General features: G+C 40.8%; 1 protein-coding gene across 5 annotated transcripts in view; it reads left to right on the forward strand.

Moving 5' to 3' along the window:
• The first annotated feature begins 18 nt into the window (after window positions 1-18).
• Window positions 19-22,897, forward strand: part of Sass6 (SAS-6 centriolar assembly protein) — a 35,640-nt gene continuing 12,761 nt past the window's right edge. For 4 of the 5 annotated variants that reach the window (XM_052731365.1, XM_052731366.1, XM_052731368.1 and 1 more), the window contains exons 1-13: window positions 19-377; window positions 7,762-7,822; window positions 9,474-9,553; window positions 9,959-10,063; window positions 10,820-10,991; window positions 11,752-11,817; window positions 12,971-13,090; window positions 16,324-16,515; window positions 20,242-20,436; window positions 20,531-20,620; window positions 20,695-20,874; window positions 21,248-21,329; window positions 22,039-22,175. In XM_052731365.1, the coding sequence (XP_052587325.1) occupies window positions 19-377; window positions 7,762-7,822; window positions 9,474-9,553; window positions 9,959-10,063; window positions 10,820-10,991; window positions 11,752-11,817; window positions 12,971-13,090; window positions 16,324-16,515; window positions 20,242-20,436; window positions 20,531-20,620; window positions 20,695-20,874; window positions 21,248-21,329; window positions 22,039-22,175 (1,839 nt within the window). The remainder of the gene's footprint in view (window positions 378-7,761; window positions 7,823-9,473; window positions 9,554-9,958; window positions 10,064-10,819; window positions 10,992-11,751; window positions 11,818-12,970; window positions 13,091-16,323; window positions 16,516-20,241; window positions 20,437-20,530; window positions 20,621-20,694; window positions 20,875-21,247; window positions 21,330-22,038; window positions 22,176-22,897) is intronic. The other variant, XM_052731369.1, reaches the window with a different exon arrangement.

Genomic DNA, 22,897 nt, shown 5'->3' on the forward strand with positions numbered 1-22,897 from the left:
CCCCTTCCCTTAACAAACATGGCCGCCCGAGGAATGTGTGTGGGGTTGTGTGTGTATATCCCACCCTACAGGTTAAGGACCGGAAATACGCCATCACCCTTGCGCGTTCGCTCCCCTGAACCGGAAGAGGTTGATGGTGGCTGCCGAGGTCCAAACCTCCTTCGTTCTCTGTGTTTATCGTTCCCCTCCTCCTTCTCCGCGGGAGCTGAGCGCCAAACTCAAACTCTGTCAGGACCGGGACTTCTTTCAAGCTGGTACGAGGGCCCAGGCCTGTGGGGCTTTGTCGCACACCCGTCGGGGCAGCGGTCCGACATGAGCCAAGTTCTGTTCCAGCAGCTTGTGCCCTTGCAAGTGAAATGCAAAGACTGCGAGGAGAGGTGAGGTCCGCGTCTCCCGGTGCCGGCGGGTGGCGGTTGGTGTCGAGCCAATGTTGAAGATGGCGGCTGGGTTCAGTGGGGCTCGGTCCGCGGCCGCGTCGGGCTGACCGCCGGGACGCGGGAAGGGACCGCGGCCGCGTCGGGCTGACCGCCGGGACGCGGGAAGGGACCGCGGCCGCGTCGGGCTGACCGCCGGGACGCGGGAAGGGACCGCGGTACGTCGGCGGGCCGGCCGTGGCGGAGGGGACGCAAGGACAGGGAACGAGGAGATGGGAGCCCGACCCCGCTCACGTGAATGTCCTAGCTCTGAGCGGGACTGAGCCCAGCCTCCCTTGCTGGGTGCGAGCTCTGATCCTCTCCAGGCCATTTCTGCAAAGCTTCACGGGGACTCCAGGGAAGGGTCTGCCCAGCCCCTCACTCATGCTCGCCTTTGAAGGATATTGAGAGTGAAGCTTTAGAACTTGAACTAAAATAATAATAATAATAATAACAACAACAACAATAACCAAAACAACAATAATAGTAATTTCAGTGATACACTTCGGCCCATCTGCACATCAGTTAACAAAACAAAGATACATTTAATCAACCCCAAACACTGGAAAGTCAGGAACTCTGTTCATTCAATAAACACTGTGAACCCGTAAAGCACCTTGGACTCCTGGGGATCCCGTGGTCTTCATGGAGTTAACAGTACCATAGAGGACATTAAGTCTATCTCACAGATAAATGCAAACTTGCAACTTTAATCACAGGTAATGCTATAACAGCTCAAATAGATTTGATTAGAAGTTAGGTCTGGGGCGGCGGTGGTGTACGCCATTAATCCCAGCACTCAGGAGGCAGAGGCAGGCAGATTTCTGAGTTCGAGGCCAGTCTGGTCTACAGAGCAAGATCCAGGACAGGCACCTAAAGTACACAGAAAAACCCTGTCTCTAAAAACCAAAAAAAAAAAGTTAGGTCTGACTTTTCCGTTTTACCAGTACTTTTTTTAAGCTGTTATTTAGTTTCTGTGAATGTTGTTTACTCATTTGTAAAAGTGATTTAACACAGCTATCCATATGATTACAATGAAGACCAGGTGCGAAAGTGTATGTAGAAACTGAAGGGTGAAGAAATGTTGCATGAAAAATGAAGACACTGATTTATCGAGTTGCTGGTACTGTTAAGCCACTGTACACAATTTAGAATTAGGTTCAGAATTAACTGGCAAAGCATTCAGAATGGACTGAGAACATCAGCCATATATGGGGATCTGTAGATGAATTGTCTTCTTGTTGTTGTTGACTTTGGCTGTTGAACTTATGCCCTCACTTAGCATTCTGTACACCGATCTATACCCCCAGCCTCTAATTGGTGGTTTGTTTGTGCTGTCCAGTATAGTGGCCATTAGCCACATATAGTTACTGAATGTGGGCTAATCCAAACTTACATCTCTAAGTGTAAAAATTTGTATTAGATTTTGAAGACATGCTAGTAACAAGAATGTAAATAATCTCAATTTTATGTTGATTATCTGTTACAGCTATTTTTAGGGTGTATTGGGTTAAATGCTTTCAAGTTAATTTTACTTTCAAAGCTAGGGGTTTTCTAATGAGACTTTAGACAATTTAAAATGACATATATGACTCACATTTATGGCTTTTGTTTTGCTTCTGTTGGGCAATATGGGACATTATTTGTGATTCCAAGCCTGACACTCCCAACTCTCCTCTGACATATTACTTATATTGTCATCAGAGTTAATCATGTTAAAACACAATTTCAACTTTTAAAATTTGTTTAGAAACCCGATATTCCTGTCACCTGTGGCAAGGATCAACCCACTGTTCATAAATCAAGTTTTACTAGAACACAGCCATCCTTATTTGTTATCAGCTGTCTGTGGTTGCTTCTGCACAAGAACGTCAATGAGTAATTGTGTGGGGGTTGGCTGCGATGTAGCTCTGCGGATGGGGGTATTGGCTGCGATGTAGCTCTGTGGTCTTTATGGTAGAGTACGTGTCTGTCCTCAGCACTCAATAGCAACAATGGGGCGGGGCAGTTGTGACAGAAACTCTATAGTCTTCAGAGTGTAAAATGTTTACTCCCTGGCCCCTTGCAGAATAATTTTGGTAACCCCTAACCTATAGGAAGAACAACCGAGATTCTTTAGCTAAGTATTCAAGACCAGTTTACCCCAATAAATACTTGCAAATGCCTACTGTGTGCCAAGAACTATCCTAGGTGCTGAGGACGTGAAGCTTCCTTTCCTTTCCCCACCAACAGCAACAACAAAAACAACAGCCTTCACTGTGGTTCTCAGGGACCACACAGCCTCAGAACTGAGATTTCTCTGGGATGAGCAGCTTAGCACAGGGTACAAGTTTAGGTCTGGAGCTCGATTGCCTGGGTTTAAGTTGTTCCAGTTCTGCCGCTGATTGGCTGACCTTGGATCTAAGTCAGTTTATTTACTTACTGTGTGTGCCTTTCTGGGGATTGACTCATGTCCTTGCAACATGCTATCATGGACTTTACCACTGTACCGTACATCCAACCCCAAGATTACACAGCTTATTGAAAAATTTTTGTCTCATCTTTAAATTCAAAATAATAGTACCTACCTCATGGGATTATTATTGAATACATACAAAGTGCTTAAAATAGTAACTAGTATAGATTAAATATTCCCTCAACCTTAGTTATTAGTGAGGTGTGATTGCATAAGTAGTTTAAGAAAGGCATAGAGGAAGGGAAGGCAGTTGGATAGAGGATAGTGCAACTACCAGGGAACCCTACCTGGAAGAAAATGGTGAGGTCTTTAAACCCAGGATTGGATAACCGCCTGCTCTTTTGTTTTGATCCCTAAGCTCTCTGTCCAGTAGTCAGACAAGAACTTGGTTCCTCTAAATGGCTCGTATTCTCTGTACCAAAGCTCTACTCCTGCTCCTCCCTCTGCCTCAGATGTCCTTTCTTTCATGACTTCCAAGGTGTGTGTGTCTGTCTCTGGTGTGTGTGCATTGTGCAATGTGTGTGTTGATTTGTGCATGTGAGTATGAATGAGTGATGAGTGTGGAAGCCAGAGGTTGGCTTCAGGTATCTTTTTTTAAATGGTCTCCACTTAAAATCCTTTTCTTTAAATGTGTGTGAAGAGGAGGGTATGTGTGTGCCACAGTGTGCTTGTGGAGGTCAGAGGACAACTTGGAGGAGTCTGTTCTCTTTTGGCCACAGGAGTTACGTGATTTCCAGGGATTGAATTTAGCCTGTCAGGCTTGGGGGCAAGTGTCTTTCCCACTGAGTCATCTTGCTGACCCTCCACCTTATTTTTTGAGACATGGTCTCATGGAACACAGTGCCTTACAAATTAATTGGCTAAGCTGGCTAGCCTGTGAGCCTTGGGGATCTCCTGACACTACACTGTTCCACCCCCTAGGGTTACAGATGTATACAAACACATTGACCTAAAAATTATTTGTGTGTATGTGTGTGCTAGCATATGTAGTGTGTGTCTTAGCATATATATATATAGAGAGAGAGTGTGTGTGTGTGTGTGTGTGTGTGTGTGTGTGTGTGTGTGTGTGTCTGTGTTTTAGCATATGTGGTGTGTGTCTTAGAGTGTCTGGTGTGTTTATGTCTTAGCATGTGGAGCGTGGTGTTGGGGGGATGTGAGCATACGTGCCCAGAGAGTGTCAGGTCTTTGGGAGCTGGAGTCAGGCCTTTGTGGGTGCTGGGGTACAAACTCTGAGAGAACAAGTATGTGCTTTTAACCACTGAACTGTCTCTCTAGTCCCACACACAGCTTTTAAATTGGGTACTGGGGACTCAAATTCAGATGCTCATGCTTGTGTAGCAGGCACTTTACTGACTCTGCCATCTCCCCAGCCCCCCAAAGTATAGCTTAAATCCCTTGCCAATAAGGATCTTTTAAAGTTGCCCAAGAAGGCCAGGTGTGATGGAATTCCAGCACTCAGGCAGGGGTACATGACTCTCTGTGAGTTTGAGGCCAGCCTGGTCTATACAGTGACAACTACAAAAATAGTTGCCTAAGTAGAAATTAATTGTCATTGATCATATATTAGGTAGCATTATATAGGGAAGAGATGAGATCAAGTTTGGGCGTTGTAATATGCCTCAGGTTCTTCCTCTGTAAGAAAAATAACTATTAAGATTATTGTTGGCCAGGAGGTGGTGGTGCATGCCTTTAATCTCAGCACTTGGGAGGCAGAACCAGGCGGGTCTCTGTGAGTTCGAGGCCAGCCTGGTCTACAGTGTGAGATCCAGGACAGGCACCAAAACTACACAGAGAAACCCTGTCTCAAAAAACCTAAATAAATAAATAAATTATATATATGTTGACTGGGGTAATATTCTCTCTCTCCTTCTTCCTCTTCTCTCTCCTCTCTCTCTCCCCCCTCTCTCTGTCTCTGTCCGTCCGTCCGTCCGTCCGTCGTCGTCCCCCCCCCCCCCCCCCCCGTGTCGTCCCCCCCCCCCCCCCCCCCCCCCCCCCCCGGTCGGGTGTCCAGCAGTGTAGGTACTCAGTAGACACTGATAGCTCTTCTTTTCCTTCTCTTGAGCTCTAAAACAGTCAGATGAATCTACGTAAGAAGAACTTCGTCTGGCTTCAGTTTGAGGAAATGAACCATGTTTACTTCTGTTTGTATCCTTAGCACCCAGCAGAGTACCTGGCTTACAGCAGCTTTTGTTTTTTGCACTGAGAGGATAATAAGGTCACAGCTTCTAGATGGCAGCATTGGGCTGAAATCCAGCTCTGGTGTCTAAGGTTTGAGATCTTTACTTAAAAATAAATAAATAAACCCACCTGACTGGATCTGACTGGCCTGGAGGGTGTTATCTGGTTACAAACAATGTTTAAGGTGTGACCTCGAGATAAGTAGTGTATTTTCATTGGGATTTTATTTGTTTGTTTTAATGCTCTTATCATGAATCTTTCTAATACAGAAAATAAGATTTGTGGTTTGAGATGATGTATCTGCAATCTCAGATTTTCCTACGACATATTTCTAGAGGGTTTTTCAAGACTGGGTTTCTCTGTGTAGCCCTGACTGTCCTGGAATTTGCTTTGTAGACCAGGCTGGCCTTGAATGCAGAGATCTGCCTGTCTCTGCTGGGATTAAAGGTGTGAGCTACCACCGCCCTAGGGGTGTTTTTAAAGTAAATATAGGGAATATGCTTAGTTTAGGGCCTTGTTTTCTCTCAACATCTAATCCATTGTAGGTACTTTGAATGTGTGCAGCAGTATTATTAATATGAGTGGTGAATTATCATAGTCAAATAATTCTTAGGTAAAGGGCATTTTATTTCTCTCTGTTTTGTGGTGTGTGTGTGTGTGTGTGTGTGTGTGTGTGTGTGTGTGTGTGTGTGTGTTTCTGTTTTCTTACATATATACATTTTTGTTTTGGGCACTTTATTGAACTGATGATTCTTTAATTTTTCTAAATGAAGTTATGAAGTACAGGACTTTCCAAGCTGTAAGACACAATAAAAAATTAGATGTCAATTTAAATATCATATCACTATAGCAAATACCACTGTATAATTTTTAGATAAATACAAAAACAAGCAAACCTCTGTCTATTAGAGCCTATTTATCTCACAAATGAGGTGAGATTGGGGTGTTTTCTTTCAAAAAGAGCTTAAGTGAAGTTGGTCAGTCTGCTTCACACCCATTGCTCTAGGCACTAGAATCTGAGCATAATCCAGTGGCAGAGTGACTGTCTAGCATGCATAAGCCTCCAGCTTTCATCCCCAGCACCATGAAAACACTTGAACAAGAATAACAAAAGCTTTCCTATGTTTGTTGTATAGACAGCTTCCCCCTTTCAGCAGATGGGGTGATGCATTCAGCTTCCTCATATGAACTGAGATATAGCATCCAATTACATGATCAACAGGAAATTTAACTGAGCTGGGCCTGCTGGCACACAACTTCAATCCCAGCACTTGGGAGGCAGAGGCGGTTGGATCTCTGTGAATTTCAGGCCAGTCTGATCTACATAGAGAGCTCCAGAACAGTCAGGACAACAACAAAAAAGACCCTGCCTCAAAAGACAGACAAACAAATTCACTAAAATGACCCATTTTAAAACAATATAAAATTGCAAGTCATAGCTTAAGAAAAGGATCTTAGCAGTTGAATCTTGTCCAGCTGTTTTCATTTTTCCCATCCATCCCTTTTTACTTCTGGTGTAGATAAGTAGAATATGGAGAAGATTTAAACCAAATCTTTAGAAGAATTTAAACCTGAACAGATTCAATTTAGTTTAGTTACTTTTCTATCGCTGTGATAAGAGACCGTGACTATGGTAACATGTAGAAGAAATGGCCAATTTCAGGCTTAGCGATCAGAGTTAGGGTCCATGAGAGAGCACAGGAAGAGTGGAGGGAGCAGACAGACAGTGAAGGACCATTTGAGAGCAAGCAGGAGACCACCACACTGGGAATGGTCCAAGTCCTTTGAAACCTGAAAGCCCACCCCCAGTGACACACCCCTACGCAAAGGCTACCTCTCCTCGTTCTCAAATTTCCAATTTGGGACTAAGTATTCAAACATAAGTACCCATGGGGGCCATTTGTATTCAAATCACCACAAATTTGTTTAATTCTATCCCCCCCACACATACACACACATCAGAGAAAGGCCATTGCTACTGAATTTAGCAGAAAAGTTTTGAGATATGTAGACGTTTTCACTAATTTTATCTTTATTAGTTTTGTTCCTCAGTTTAATGTTATTGCTACTTGTAGTCTTTGTTCATAATGGATACTGCATAGAATGTGGAGGGTTGTAGCTTCATTCTCTCAGAGAGAGTTACTTGTGAATGAGACAGATAATTGTAAACTTGTTGAAAATACTTGTATGGATATATTGCATAGAGAATATTTTATGTAGATTTGGCTTTGGCTTTAAAATACTTTATGTAACAAGATAGTGAGTGTCATTTCCTTGAATCTAAAAATAATGTAAACATTGTAATATTTTTAAGTTCTTAAGATAGTATTTCTCTGTAAGTCAGTTTGATCATTGCAATGGTAATTTTCAGATTTAAAAGTTGTTACTAAATTGATGGTTTGTCTCTTAGTACATGCTCTTTAGAATCTGGCAGTAAGGTTACTTACCAGAATACTAGCAATAGGCACCCTGATTGCTCACCCCATTTAGTCTACAGCATCTTCATTTTAAAAGTGACAAAAATTAAGCCTTCCATTAAGGATTACTTGGTTACTTATTAGAGAAACCTAGTCCAGTGTGCATTCTAAAACCTGTTCATAAGCTTGAGGGCACCCGTGGAGAGGCTTGCGTTCTAAGATGGAAACTTGAACTGATGTACAGATAGTGTCGCATGTCACTTGAACGGCTCTGAGTTGGTCATGTCTTTTCCTCCAGGAGAGGAAGTGTTAGAGTGAGCATTGAACTACAATCACTTTCTAATCCAGTGCACAGAAAGGTTGGTATTGATTTCCTTTTGAAATACGATCATTTGTGTGTGATGTAATTATTGTTGTGCTGTCTGTTTTGTTTTTAGAAGATGAGATGTGTACTTCCCTACCCTCAGTCATACTGTAATCACTAAGGGGCTTTCACCAGGTGAGGCTTCGCCATTATAGTCCACATGCGCTGACTCCTGCAGTGTCCCCACATGAAGAAATTCTACTGTCCAGTTTGTGTAGTGGTGGACTATTTGTACTCTTCTTGGTCTTTTTGGTACTATAATAAAATTACTGTTTGTTTTTTTTTTTTTAAGGTGACTCTTGTTAAATCCATTTTTAAAAATTTTGGGTCGTTTTATAACTATTGCAAGCCCAGGGTGGAGAAATCAGTCAGCAATTTAAATATAATTATACCATGTATTACTAAGTCTAAGAAGAATTAGGGGTTGATGTAACAATCTGGGTTTGCTCTGAGCATTTAAAAGATTACCTTACTTCACATTTTGATTTAGAGTGTGAATTCCATGTGAACTTCCAAATTAAATTTCATATGATACATGCCTTTAATCTCAGTATTCAAGAGGAGGAAGGAGGATTAAGAGTTCTTTGGTGTCCAACCTGGGCTACATAATTGATGCCTTGTCTTAAGAAAACCAAAACAAACAAACAACCAGCATTACAGATACAGGCCATAGGAGTAAGTGTAGCATCTGTTCTCTGTGTTCAGCTCTCCCTGATCACATGCAAGCATCTTATAGTAGGCAGTAACTTTAGGTTTTGGCCTGTTGTTGGTTTTCAGTGGCACCTGAGGTGAATTCTAAGAAGTACTTAAGTAGCTGTTACTGGACCACAGGCCCTTCCGAGGTAGAGCAAGACCCCATTTCCTCGATTTTCCAGAACAGAGTATATAGTCTACATGTTAATCTTACATATGCTACCTCTGCATTTTTTTTTTTTTTAGCCTCACTAATAAATTGCTTCAATGTTTCCAATCCCTCAGTAGCTCCTTAGAACTGAGTAGACTGTTCAGTTCTTTGTTAGTCCTGGCCCCTCTCACAACGTGCAGGTTGTCCTTGACCAGTGTTCTCTGAAGTCCATCATTGTTGTGAACTACCTGTCAGCTGTGGTGCTCTGTCACACTTTAACAACCTGGCAAGTGTCTTTATGAAAGGAACCTATTTCCTTAGAAAGTGAAACAGATGGTCCCTTCAGTGGTTAGCTGGAGTGGGAGGTCTCCTGGGAAGCCCTGGAAACATGGCACCTGATACTTATCTTCCATCTGAGCCACAAAAGCCCCTTCCTTTTCTTGAGTAATGAGTGTCAGTTTTGATGCTTTTGAAATCCCAGAGCAGTTAATTTGAGGGAAACTGAAAATAATCACTGTGTCTTGCCCTGGTGCCACAGAGCACAAAGCTGGTCTGCACAGCTCCGACCTCATAGAAGATGATGCTGTTGTTAACTTCCAGCGTTTTGCTAGCTTCTTCACACATCTCTAACTAACGGAGCCGACTGACTGCCCCTGTTTCAGGTGCTCACTCTCGCAAGGCTAGTAAGCATAAGCAGTGCAGCAAACAGGACTCTGATGTACAACTCTGATGTGTTGTTGAATAATTTCACTTTTACAAGAGATCTACTGGAAACATTTAAAAAACCTAATCTTTTCTTTAGGATTTAGTCATCCGTCTGACTGATGATACAGATCCATTTTTTCTGTATAACCTTGTTATATCTGAGGAAGATTTTCAAAGGTAAGTACTTCCTTACTTGCTGGCCCTACATGTAGTCTAGGAATTACTTTCTGAATTTTATAACGTGTTTGTACTGTTCTTTTTTGAAACATACACCTGTTCAGATGGTGAGTTATTCTGGGAATACTGACTGTCCTGTAACTGTTGACAGGGTATTTTAAAAGATAAGGTTTGTAGATTATCAGACTTCCACTTAAGCAGTCAGAAATTTGACACTTTGGCTGCATTTCTCAACTTCCATTAGGTAAGGATGATACAAATCAAAAGCTCCCTAGTTTAGGTTTTTTGTTTTTGTTTTTTAAAATAATAATGACATTAGTAAGTAAAGAATATTTCAGTCTAAGAATGATAACTACAGATAGTAATTAAGTTTCTGAAAAAACTGTTTTTCTGTTTTCTGTATAGTTTAAAATTGCAGCAAGGTCTCCTGGTGGACTTCTTAGCTTTTCCACAGAAATTTATAGACCTTCTTCAGCAATGTACGCAGGAGCATGTGAAAGAGACTCCAAGGTGAGGCTTGGGAGTGCCATGGCACTAGACTTCTACACAGACTCCCCTTTGAAAGATGACTGATGACAAAATTATTTTCCATGTGTTACAAATACCCTGGTTTATTGTTGTTAAACTGGGATTAAGGGTCAGTTAAACCCCAAATTTTAAGAAATCTTGACTCAAGGCTGGAGAGATGGCTCAATGGTTAAGAGCACTGGCTGCTCTTCCAGAGAACCTGAATTCAGTTCCCAGCACCCACATGGTGACTCACAACTGTCTGTGACTCCAGTTTCAGGGTATCCAACACCCTCATACATACATATCAGCAGGCAAATCACCAGTGTACATAAAATAACATACAAAAAGAAATCCGCCAGGCGGTGGTGGCACACGCCTTTAATCCCAGCACTCGGGAAGCAGAGCCAGGCGGATCTTTGTGAGTTCAAGGCCAGCCTGGTCTACAGAGCGAGATCCAGGAAAGGCACAAAGCTACATAGAGAAACCCTGTCTCGAAAAACTAAAAAAAAAAAAAAAACAAAAAAAAACAACCAACCATACAAACAAAAAGAAATCTTGACTAAAATAAGGAATATTTGACCCTTAATTTACATGGTTTGATGCAGTTTTTAAAGTTAGTTGACTTAAAAAAAATTGTTTTCCTAAGATTTATTTCTTATATGTTTGTGTGTGTATGCAGGGGCCCTTGGAGGCCAGCAGGTGTTGCAATGGCAGATGTCAGTTTTGTGTGTTGTAATGTGACTTTTCTCTTCAAAGGTTTCTGCTGCAGCTTATATCTTCAGCTGCTCTGTTGGATAACTTGCCGGTATTTTTAAATGTTGTGGAGACAAATCCCTTTAAGCACCTTATTCACCTGTCACTAAAGCTTTTACCTGGAAATGATGTAGAGATAAAGAAATTTCTAGCAGGCTGTTTGAAATGCAGCAAGGTAAGATTCTAAATTTAAGTCACTCTTTTAAACTATGCACCTAATTACTTTATAAATCGTTGTGGAGCCATATTGCTCTTTCTTCTTTTGTAGTGAACTTTATTGGTTTTCATTTAGCTACTGCCTATAGCTGTAAGTCTAGAAGTAGACCAGCAGTTGAGAAACTTAAGGTTCAGATATTTACTACTTTGCTCTGGCCTTAGGCACCTAAATTCCATGTGGCCATTTTATCAACTGGCAAATATGTTTGAAAATGAGTATATGAACATGATCTGAATATTGAAAAATGCTGCATAAAGTATGGAACACAAGGACGGTGTAGTGTTGCTGCTTAAGAAAAAAAGTTCAGGAAATGGGTGGTGGTGGCACATGTCCTTAATCCCAACACTTGGCAGGCAGAGGCAGGTGGAACTCTTTGAGTTTGAGGCCAGCCTGGTCTACAGAGTAAGTTCCAGGATAGCCAAGGCTACACAGAGAAACCCTGTATAAAACTCTGTCTCAAAAAACCAAAGATAAATAAATAAAAAGATAAAATTCAGGTAAGTTATTAGATCGTTGCTTAGCAAGTGCTCACGGTGCATGGATCATCTGGGGTCTCGTGCCAGTGCAGGTTCTGGTTCAGAAGGCCTGAGTTTTTGCATGTCCAGCAGACTGTTCACGTGATGATGATGATGATGTTGTATTTTGCTATACTTTGAATAGATTGGCTATGGATGATTGTATTAAATTGTAAGCTGCCTAATTTTGTTTTTGTAAATAGGAAGAAAAATTATCATTGACTAAATCACTAGATGACGTTACCAGGCAACTGCACATTACACAGGAGGTAATTCAAGTTTCATTTTGTCTTTGTAAGTCATCCAGATGTTGATTCTGAACTCCTTGAATTAAATCCAAGCCTTTGTGGATCTTCTTTCAAAGTATGTTGCCATGGAATCTCTTCTCTTTACCCTTTTTCAACCAGTTAATTATCTTTTTTTTTTTTTTTTTTTTCGAGACAGGGTTTCTCTGTGTAGCTTTGCGCCTTTCCTGGAACTCACTTGGTAGCCCAGGCTGGCCTCGAACTCACAGAGATCCGCCTGGCTCTGCCTCCTGAGTGCAGTTAATTATCTTAAGTTGATGCTTTCTTTTAGATATTTAATCCCACCCAAACATCTCTGCCATCCCTAACATATGACACATTTTCTAAGTCATCATTAAATAAGACAATGCTTAGCATCTATTGCTTATTCTTTTTTCTTTAAAGAAATTATTACATTTATTGTGTGTATGTGTGCTTCTGTTTGTGTGTGTAGGCATATGTGTACCATGGCATAAAAGTGGAGATCAGAGGACAGCTTGTGGGAGTTGGTTTTTCTCCTCCTGCCATGGGTACCAGGAATCCAACTCAGGTCATCAGGCTTGGTGGACACGCTTGTTGGCCCTTTCATTTAATTCATCTTGTTTGTCTGGCTTAAATGGCTTTATAGTTCCTATCTTCCTTTCCCTTCTCTTCTGTGTTAACCCTTTGATGGACTTAGCATGGTTTTGGTCGGGGCCACTACACTTTTGCCCTTCACCTCTGAAATCTAGGGTGGAAGTACGTGTAAGCAACACGGCTGTAGGCAGAAATACTCCTGTGCAGCCTGGTCCCTTGTGGGGCGGGGCATGCTACTGTACTTATGTATAAGAGGTAAACTTAGGAGAGACTTAATATACCCAGGTTTCTTAATGTTAGAGGAAAGGATTTGGTGCTGAAGAACTAGATGAAATTTTAAAAAGTGTAAGGCAGTTTAAGCTTGTCTGTAGGCCTAAATTATAGCTCTAAAATTGTTTTTATTCTTATCTTTACTTACTTAATCTGTGGGAAGAGCTTTGAGTATGTTTTGGATAGCTGAAATTTTCTTTTCAGTATCCTTGTTAAGTACTTTGTGCTCTGGTCCAAAGTGTAGCATATTCAAGAGACTATCCTAATAACTTGTAATTGACCTCTAATATAGACGTTATCAGAAAAAACACAAGAATTAGATAAATTGCGGAGTGAATGGGCCTCACACACAGCATCGTTGACAAATAAGCATTCTCAGGAGTTAACAAATGAGAAGGAAAAAGCCTTGCAGGTAAGAACATTAAAGGTAATTGGAAAATGTCATTTTAAAAATTATCTTTAGCTATTTCATTAATTATAAAAGTAATAAATGCTTGCTTTAAATTTTTCAAACATTTAACAAGTCCATAAAATCAAAATTCAAAGCTTATTTTTCAAAGTCTTACTATTCAAAGACTATATCGTAATCCTAGGCATTTTGTTCTTCTCAGCTTCCCAGCCATCAGTCCCCCTGTCATGGGTGACCTGGAGGGCCTCCCTTAAGGCATCATATTGATTCTCAGCTCAGTGTAGATAATTTGATACCTTTTTCTAGACTTTTCTCTATGTATATATGAGTGCTATGCAATTTATAAATATTTGTTTATAAACTCATAGCAATGTAAATTATAATTATAGATGACATCTTGGGTTTTATTTCATGCTAATAAAATTTTATTAGATATGTTGATTATAACTTTTCTTAAAAACTTAACATAAGATGTCACTCTCTATCAATTTAAATACTCCTTTTTAATGCTACACAGCTATAATTTGTCATTCAGATACAATTTAAATTAACTACTTACCAAACTGGTAGACATTTAAATGCTTTGAAATTTTGGTTACTGTGAGCAATGAGTGAGCTTTCTGTTCACATTGTGACACATTCATATAAAATTTTATTGATACATACTTGTCACCTAAAAGGTTACATCACATGGGAATCCTGAAAGTCCTTATTTCCCTGTGCTCCTTCCTGATACTATTAATCATCTTTATTTGCCACCTGACAGGCATGAAAACTTTCATCCCTTCCTGTCAGATCTTTGTGTGAAGCTAAGCATCTTTTCACATGACTTTTTGCCATTTTCATTTCTTCTGTGGATTATTTTTTGACCTTTACTCCATTTGCTCTTTCGTAGTGAGATTTCTTACCTTCTATTTTATAGCTTTAATAATAAATTTTAATGTACTTAATACTAGTGTGTTTTTTGCTGTTAAGGGTATAATTGGATTTTTTTTTTTATAACTTTAACCCAAATTAAAATTTAGAATATTATGACACCCTTCAAGGCTCCTTTATGTGCTTCCCTGTCTGTCTGGTACTCTTATGGAGTGTCTTAGGGTTTCTGTTGCTGTGAAGAGATACCATGACCATAGCAGACTTATAAAGGAAAGCATTTAATTTGGACTGGATCACATTTCAGAGGTTCAGTCCATTATCAGCATGGCAGCATGCAGGCAGACATGGTGCTGGAGAGGTAGCTGAGAGTTCTATATCTGGATCCACAGGCAGCAGGAAGAGAGAATGAACCGCTGGTCCTGGCTTGAGCATCTGAAACCTCAAAGTCCATCCCCAGTGACACACTTTCTCCAATAAGGCCACACCTCCTAATCCTTTCAAATAATGCCACTCCCTGTGAGCCTCCGGGGACCATTTTCATTTAAATTAGGACATGGAGTCATCTCCTCTTTGACTGCTGCCATCATTGCTTGGTTTTGTTTGTTCTTCAACATAAGTTGAATCAAATAGTATGTTTTTGTATCATTTCCTTCCCTCAACATAACAGCTCTGAAATTCAATAGCATGATTCCTTTTATTATTGTCTAGTATTCTATTATATGACTAGACCATATAAATAAAACAAATAAAACATATATGATTTATTTGTTTTCCTGTTGGCTGACCTTGAATTATTTGTGATATTTTGTTATATATTAAACTGATATGAGCAACCTACTACATGTCTTTTTGTGTAAGTGTACACTCCCTATTCTTGGGCACAGTTTACTGTTGAAATGACTGGGTTCTCATAGAGGCATGTGTTTAGCTTTAGCAGGAACTGCCTGTTTTCCAGTGGAGGTTTACACTGCCACTCTGTGGGTTTCTAACACTATCACATAATAATGAACTTTTTTCGTACGCATATTGACCAGCTCGATTCTGCAGTGCCCGTTCAACATGACCACTATTAAATTGACCTATTAGTATTTTTCTTATTTATTTTTAGGGATTATTTGTATATCCTAAATATGAATTTTTTTTGTATAGGTGTAACTCAGTATCTATAAAGAAGTAATTCCAAGGGCTCTCCCTCAGGATACTGAAGTAGACAGAGGCTCAAAAGTCCCTTCTGTAAAGTGGTATACTATTTACATATAACTTATGCATATCTATACTTTGGATCATCTCTAGATTACTTATAATGTCTAACATAATATATATGCCATGTAAACAATTGTTGGACAGTGTTGTTTAGGGAATAATGGCAAGAAAAATCTATACATCACAATATAGATAAAACTACATGGTACAGGAATGAGCCATAGGGTAAAAGATATGCAAATGATGAGTTCTGAATGACTGAGACCTACTTACTAATGGCAGAGGGTTATGGCAGGGTGTCACTGCATACCTCTCTCTGTCTCTCTATGAGACATGGTCTGTCTGTATAACCCTGACTATCCTGGAATTCAGAGATTGGCTTGCCTTTACCTTCTGAGTGCAGGATTAACTGTGTGTACCACCGCACCAGGGTCCCGCCTTTTCTTTTTTCTTCTGCATTCTTATTAAACAGTATTTGTGACTGGAGATTTTATATTTTTACACTATCTACTTATCTGCCTCCACTACTCTGGTTACTCTGTTTTTTTAGATAGTCTCATGTAGCCGTGTAGCAGAGAATGACTACAGGTCTGTCCGTCCCGTCCCGTGTCCCCCCCCCCCCCCCCGCCCCCCGCCCCCAGACAGGGTTTCTCCATGTACTTTTGGTGCCTGTCCTGGATCTTGCTCTGTAGACCAGGCTGGCCTCGAATTCACGAGATCCACCTGGCTCTGCCTCCCAAGTGCTGGGATTAAAGGCGTGTGCCACCGCCACCTGGCTTGCTTGTTTTTTTCAAGACGGAGTTTCTCTGTGTAGCTTTGGGGCTTGTCCTGGAACTCTCTCTGTAGACCATGCTGGCCTCAAACTCACAGATATCCCCCTGCCTCTGCCTCCCGAGTGCTGGGATTAAAGGCATATACCACCACCGCCCAGCTGATCCTCCGGTTTATACCTCCTGAGTGTTGGGAGATTACTGACAAGACAATAGTGTTAAATATACCTTTGTTTGCTTTACTTGCTCTTTCATGAAATCTGTAATTGAAATAGACTTTTTCTAAGCAGGGAAATCTGAAAATAATGAAGAAATGGTTGTTTTTCTTCTGACCTTTCCCTATTTATTTTTCTGTTCTTTCTTCTTTGACATACCATTCTGTAATAGGCACAGGTTCAGTACCAGCAGCAGCATGAACAACAGAAAAAGGAGCTGGAAGCCCTCCACCAACGAAATATCCACCAGCTTCAAAACAGATTGTCTGAATTAGAAGCCGCTAATAAAGATCTGACTGAGAAGAAATATAAAGGAGACGCCACGGCCAGAGAACTGAAAGCGAAGCTTGCTGGTGTGGAAGAGGTAGAGTGCCGGATGCTTCGCCCGCAGCCCGTGGGGACCGCTGAGGTCGACTCGCTTGGCTTCACGTTGGTCACTTCACTGCCGAGTAGATGGTGCTCCCTTGCGTGCTCTGCACTGTAATGGTCATCTCGGTACAAAGAAAACAGGGAATAGAAGATGTGATGAAAAGGAGGAACTGGGGTAGTGTAGTTTGGAGTTTGAATATAAATATTGAATAAAAGGGCATCTCTCAGATTCTTTCAGTGTATTTTTTAATATTAGTGCATTGTCCGGGTCTCACAAGGGCAGTGTTGACAAGTTTAGTCTAGCAGCTGTGAAGGTGAATGACAGTGACAGTACCACTGCTAGACAATAGCTAATGCTTACTGAGCATGTGCGAGGTGATGACAGACACTGGAAGTGACTTGCAGAAATTCCCCCCGTCCTTGGGTGCCATTATCCTCATTGCAGAGCTAATTGGGCTGCAGCACAGAGTTTTTTTGTCTGTCCTTTGCTTAAGATCCTACAGGCAACAAGGGAAGAAGCAGCTTGTAACCGTTTGCTGTTTGCCTGTCTTTCTTTCCAGCACCAGGACTGTTTGTTTTGCATTGCTGGGATTTAACCCAGGGCCTCCTGCATACCTGGCACCTGCTCTGTGGTGAGCTTCACACCCTGCACATCCGAGCAGTCTAAACAGTGTTGGTGTTTGCCCCGGACAGTTGTGGGTGTGCTGGCACTGATGATAGTTTCTACTTAGCATTAGTAGAAGCTATTTTCAGACTTTTTTTTTTTGAGACAGTGTTTTCTGTGTTCCCCAGGTTGGCATCAGACTCCTGGTGTCAGTCCAGTACCTGACTCCAGGCGAACACACGATTTCTGATTTTTGTTTGTTTGCTTTGTCTTTTGACATGGGGTTTCTCTGTGTAGCCCAGGCTGGCCTTGAACTCAGATCCACCTGCCTCTGCTTCCCTAGTGCTCAGATTAAAGGATGTGGCACCACGCCCAGCTTATTTCTGATTTTTAAGGTTTATATATTTAACATTGGAGATCACCAAAGTTCCATTTCACTAGTGTTTAGAAGCTGAAGCTCCATCCATTTTATGTGTAGATCCTTGAAATATTCTGCATTGACAATAGATGTGTACATTTATACCCTATAATCTTTGATGGTGGTTAGTGCAACATTTCTGACTTGGCGCATGGTAGGCTAATGGCTTCATAATAATGCTATATGATTCCTTCTATCTAAACCCCCAAATGGGTCAGTTTAACAGCCTTAACTATGTTGATTTTTCTACAACCTCATTGTGTTAGTTATCTTTGTATCAGTGACAGAATATTGATAACAACTTAAGAGAGGGGGATTTATTTTGGCTCAGCATTTCAGAGGCCTTATTCTGGCTATAGCTTGAACTTGATGCAATGGGGTTAAGGGGGCTCTTCATTTCACAGTGGACAGGAAGTGAGTGGGGAATGTGATACCACAGGAACATGACACAACACAGCTCTGAGGACATGGTCCCTGTAACTTCTTCTGGTAAACCCCACTTCATGTTTCCACAACCTCCCAATGTAGTGCCTTCAGCTGGAGATGAAGCCTCTGGGGATGTTTCATGTTTGAGCCATAACACCAAATTGTTTCTTCTTAGATTTGCAGATCACCTGTAGAGTATAACTCCTTTGTTTTATCTCTCTGTAAGTGTTCAGTTTCATAATTACGTGAAGTTAAACACTGTAGACATCCATGTCCTAAAGTGATTATCATTTATTGGATATTTACTGTGTGCAGTCAATATGTTAGGCAATTTACATAGGGTTTTTGAAGTTCTTGGGGGACTTATGTTAGATCACAGTCCTTTTTCTAACAGATATCAGGCCACAAATCCCTGCAGCTCTGTCTGTGGCCAGAAGAGATAAGGTGGCTGTGCTGTGGTCTTGCACCCCCGCCTTCCTATCTGTAGCTGTAAGATAAGTTCATGATCTTCCCTAGTTCCTGCTTTCATGCACGTTGGCACATAGGCCAGGCCAGACTAGATCACATGGTATGACGTTTGCTCATCCTTTGAAAATCAGTAAGAGTCAGAACTAAAGGGTCTGCTTCCTGTCAAGGCACCTAGCATGCTGTCCCTGGCAGCCATCTCGTCCCAGCCCAGCTCCCCTCAGACTTCCGTGCTGCTTTCCTTCTTCAGGACCTTGTTTCCCAAGAAAGCTTTTTTGAAGAGTGATCTCATGTCAGCTCCTTCCCAGGAACCTGCATTATTTAAAATTTTATTTATTGGTCTGTGCATGTGTGTTTAAAAATGAGTGCACACATGTCAAGACAACTTTATAAATGAGGACACTAAAAGAAGTTCAGTATTTCCACACTTGCCCTGTACATGTATTCTAATTTGAAGTCAAGTCTGTCTGATATCAAAGTTTGCTCCAAAAACCATTGTTGTGCACTATAAAATTAAACACTTTTTGTTAAAACATTTCCCTAAGTATTACTTATTGGACTTAGAGCAGTTACATTTTGGTTGCTGTTATCTTACTGAGATGTGATTTATTCTAGATTTTTTTTTTGAAATCCATTTTTAGTTAATAGTTATTATTTGCCTTTTTTTCTTGCTTTAAATATAATTCAAAGAGAAATTTAGAAATGTTAACACATTTATTGATGTGGAAAATAATTATAATATATTATAAGAAGTAGATAATAAAATTACACAGTATGGGGCTAGAGAGATGGTCCAGCAGTTAAGAGCACTTGTTGCTCTTGCAGAGGATCCAGGTTCGATTCCCAGCACCCACATGGTGGATTATAACCATCCATAACTATAGTTCCAAATCTGATGCCCTCTTCTGACCTTTACAAGCACCAGGCATGCATGTGATGCACATACATACATGAGGCTCATACACATAAAAGAAAAAGTTGTTTTTTGTTTTTGTTTTTCATAAATCAGGATTGCTTTGTTTTCTCCTTGGTATAATTGAATTCAAAGTATATTTTAAAGTTGTATCCAGATCTATAACTTACACACACCACTGGAGAGATTTTCATGGCTTTTAAAAAATATAATAGAACCCCAAATTACTAAAGACTGGTTTTTGGCTTCAGATGAGCATTATGTAGCCCAGGCTAGCCTTGAAGTTACACTGACTCTGCCTCAGCTCTGGGTGCTGTGAAGATAGTCACTACTGCACCTGCCTTTGGGGACAGTTTTGGTGTTTAAGACCTCTTAGTTTTTTAGAAAGTTGTTATTTTTGTTTTTTGGACAGGGTTTCTCTGTGTAACAGCCAGCCCTGGCTGTCCTGGAATTCGCTTTGTAGACCAGGCTACCCTCAAACTCACAGAGATCTGCTTGCCTCTGCCTTCCCAGTGCTGGGATTAAAGGTGTGTGCCACTACCACCCAGCAGAAAGGTTTTTTTTTTAAAGGTAATTAGTATTTTATTTGTTTGCTTTTTAAATTTTTGTTTATTTTTATGTGTATGGATGTTTTGCCTCTATGTATGCCTTTGCACCATGTCTGTACCCAGTATCTGGTGGCTAGAAGAAGGCATCAGATTTCCTGGGACTCAACAGAAACAGTTGTGAGCTGCCTTGTGGGTGCTGGGAATTGAACCTGCCTCCTCTGGAGGGGAGCCAGTTCTTCTATCCATTGAATCATCTCTCTGACCCTGACACCTTAGTTTTAAATAACCAGCTGACTCATTTCCTTTACATATGCATAATAATTCCTTTCCCCAACCCCCCACCCCAGGAGCTGCAGCGGACCAAGCAAGAGGTCCTGTCTCTGAGAAGAGAGAACTGTACTCTGGATGCTGAATGCCACGAGAAAGAAAAACATATTAACCAACTACAAACCAAAGTGGCGGTTTTGGAACAGGAAATCAAGGATAAAGACCAGCTTGTTCTGAGAACAAAAGAAGCATTCGATACAATCCAAGAACAAAAGGTCTTTTGTAAAAATTTAAAAATAAATGGATCACATTTCCTAGCTTTGCTTCCCCTAAGTAAACAGTGTCTTCCTCATGCTTGTTTTATGTCAGGTGGCTCTAGAAGAAAACGGCGAGAAGAATCAGGTGCAGCTGGGAAAACTTGAAGCTACAATAAAGTCGTTATCAGCAGAGCTTCTGAAGGTTGGCTTTGAACTGTTTAGCAAAATGTTAATATCGCATTGGATTGCATAAATATTCATATGAGGCTCTTACAGGCAAATGAAATTATCAAGAAGTTACAAGGGGATCTTAAAACTCTCATGGGCAAAATGAAACTGAAGAATACAGTTACTATTCAGCAAGAAAAGCTATTGGCTGAGAAAGAGGAAATGCTCCAAAGGGAGCGGAAGGAATCGCAGGATGCTGGACAAGCTCTTCGAGCCAAAGAGCAAGAGGTGGTCACTGTCTCCTGCTTCTGGGTTGTGGGTCTTCGTGTACAGTCAGTGAGCTTCCCCACGTACACATGGTGCTAAAACTTCAGCCTGGTTGGATGAAGACAGTTGCTTTGGCCTTTTTTCCTTAAACAAAACCCCACTAGATTAGGTAGATGTTAGTAACCCATTTAAGTCTGCAAAGTTATTTATCAGTACTCCAAAGCCTTGGTTCTCATATGTACCGATGATAAGTAATCCGACTGCTGGGATTAGAGGGGTGCGACATCACCACCTGCTTCATTTAGTGGTTTTAGTAGTAATCAGTTCATTAATAGTATAGTACATTTCTTTAGTCTTCAACTTTTATTGACTTGTGATGATTGACATATTTCAGGTATGCAAATTACAAGAGCAATTAGAAACTACAGTTCAGAAACTTGAAGAAAGTAAACAACTTTTAAAAAATAATGAAAAATGTAAGTAATGTTTTAGTTTTCTGTAAATAAGGCTCATAGTTTTATTGTTAACTTGAATTTTTATTTGAATTAGTAAAAGTGCAGGTAAATGAAAACATTGCCATGTACAAATAATTTCTGCTTTAAGTTTGCTTTTTTGTTGTTATTTTGTTTGTTTTGGAGATAGAGTCTCACTGTGTAGCTCCGCCTCCTCCTTGCCTCCTGAGTGCTGGTATTAAAGTCATGTGACACCACGCCTGGCGAGGTTAAACTTTTCATTGAACATTTTCTCAGAACTAGGCATCAGACATAGAATTATGAACTTTAAATATCTAAGAGCTACTGTTCTAGAAACAAAAGCTGTCAGATTTTGAGTTGTAGAAGTATGTGCTTCGGAAAGCAATGGGATAAGAAGTCCCATGCAGCAGTTGCTAAAGTAAGCATCTCTAACTACAAACATGTGTCAAGCTTGTATGTGTGCCTGGTGTAAAGCAGCTTAGAAACTGAGTGTTACAAAACTATAGTTGGTGTGGTCCTGCACACTTGTAATCTGAGCCCTTGAGAGACCGAAGCAGAAAGAGCAACAATTGTGGGCCTGTCTGGCTACAGTGAAACCTGTTTGAAAAAAAAAACCAAAGAGAGAAAAGTATTATCATTTAATTATGTTAAATTATTCAAAAAATTAACACTAAAATGAAATTCTGTTCTGCTTCTTATTCTCTTCTTTAAGTAATCACGTGGCTAAACAAAGAATTAAATGAAAACCAGCTGGTAAGAAAGCAAGACACATTGGGCACCTCTTCCACTCCACCTGTGCATTCCAGCAGCAACCCCATCAGAAGTGGGATCTCTCCCAACCTGAATGTGGTAAGAGTTGAGATGAGATGTGAGTGATGTTCCTAGAGTCCACAGTCACTCAGTAGGAGTCCGTACATATTGCCCTTGGAGGTGCAGCTCAGACATACATGATCTTAACACAGAGGCTGTATTTCAAGGGCACTCTTCATGCCTCTGTGTGTTTGTGAATATGTGGACTATGTGTGTATATACTTATATGTGTGCATGAAGGGCATACTTCATAGCCTTTTCTATAGAAATCATTATTCAATGTACTGAAACTTATACACATGAACACACACACAGAAAGTTGTTTAGAAAACTTCAAGCAGAGAAAATTGAGGATTTAGACTCAGTTTGGAAGTACTATGGAGAAAAGCCTGCACTGATTTGGTCAGCAAGCAAAGTGGGGAGGCAGCTTTATTAACAGATTTGTTGGTTCTAGAGTCTTAGCATCGTGAGAGACATTTCTAGCTTTTTCCTTACAAGGAGTGGGAGGAGAAGAAAGACAGCTCTTTAGATCAGGAGGTGGCCTGGTGTTAGGAAAGAGCAAGGCTGGGAGGACTAGCACTTGCTCATTACAGTTAGACTTAGGCTCTCCTCTTGAACATAACAATTACACAGAGTGTCATCATCAGACGTGCTCTCTTGATGAATCAACACAAAACAAGAGCTCTTCAATCATATCTGAACACAGACAGAAGTCTGCTAGGCTACAGAAAGGGCTAGACAGCCTTCTGTCCTGGCTGACG

The sequence above is a fragment of the Peromyscus californicus genome, unplaced genomic scaffold (assembly GCF_007827085.1).
Source record: "Peromyscus californicus insignis strain IS unplaced genomic scaffold, ASM782708v3 Scaffold_9__1_contigs__length_137607984, whole genome shotgun sequence".
Taxonomy (NCBI): domain Eukaryota; kingdom Metazoa; phylum Chordata; class Mammalia; order Rodentia; family Cricetidae; genus Peromyscus; species Peromyscus californicus.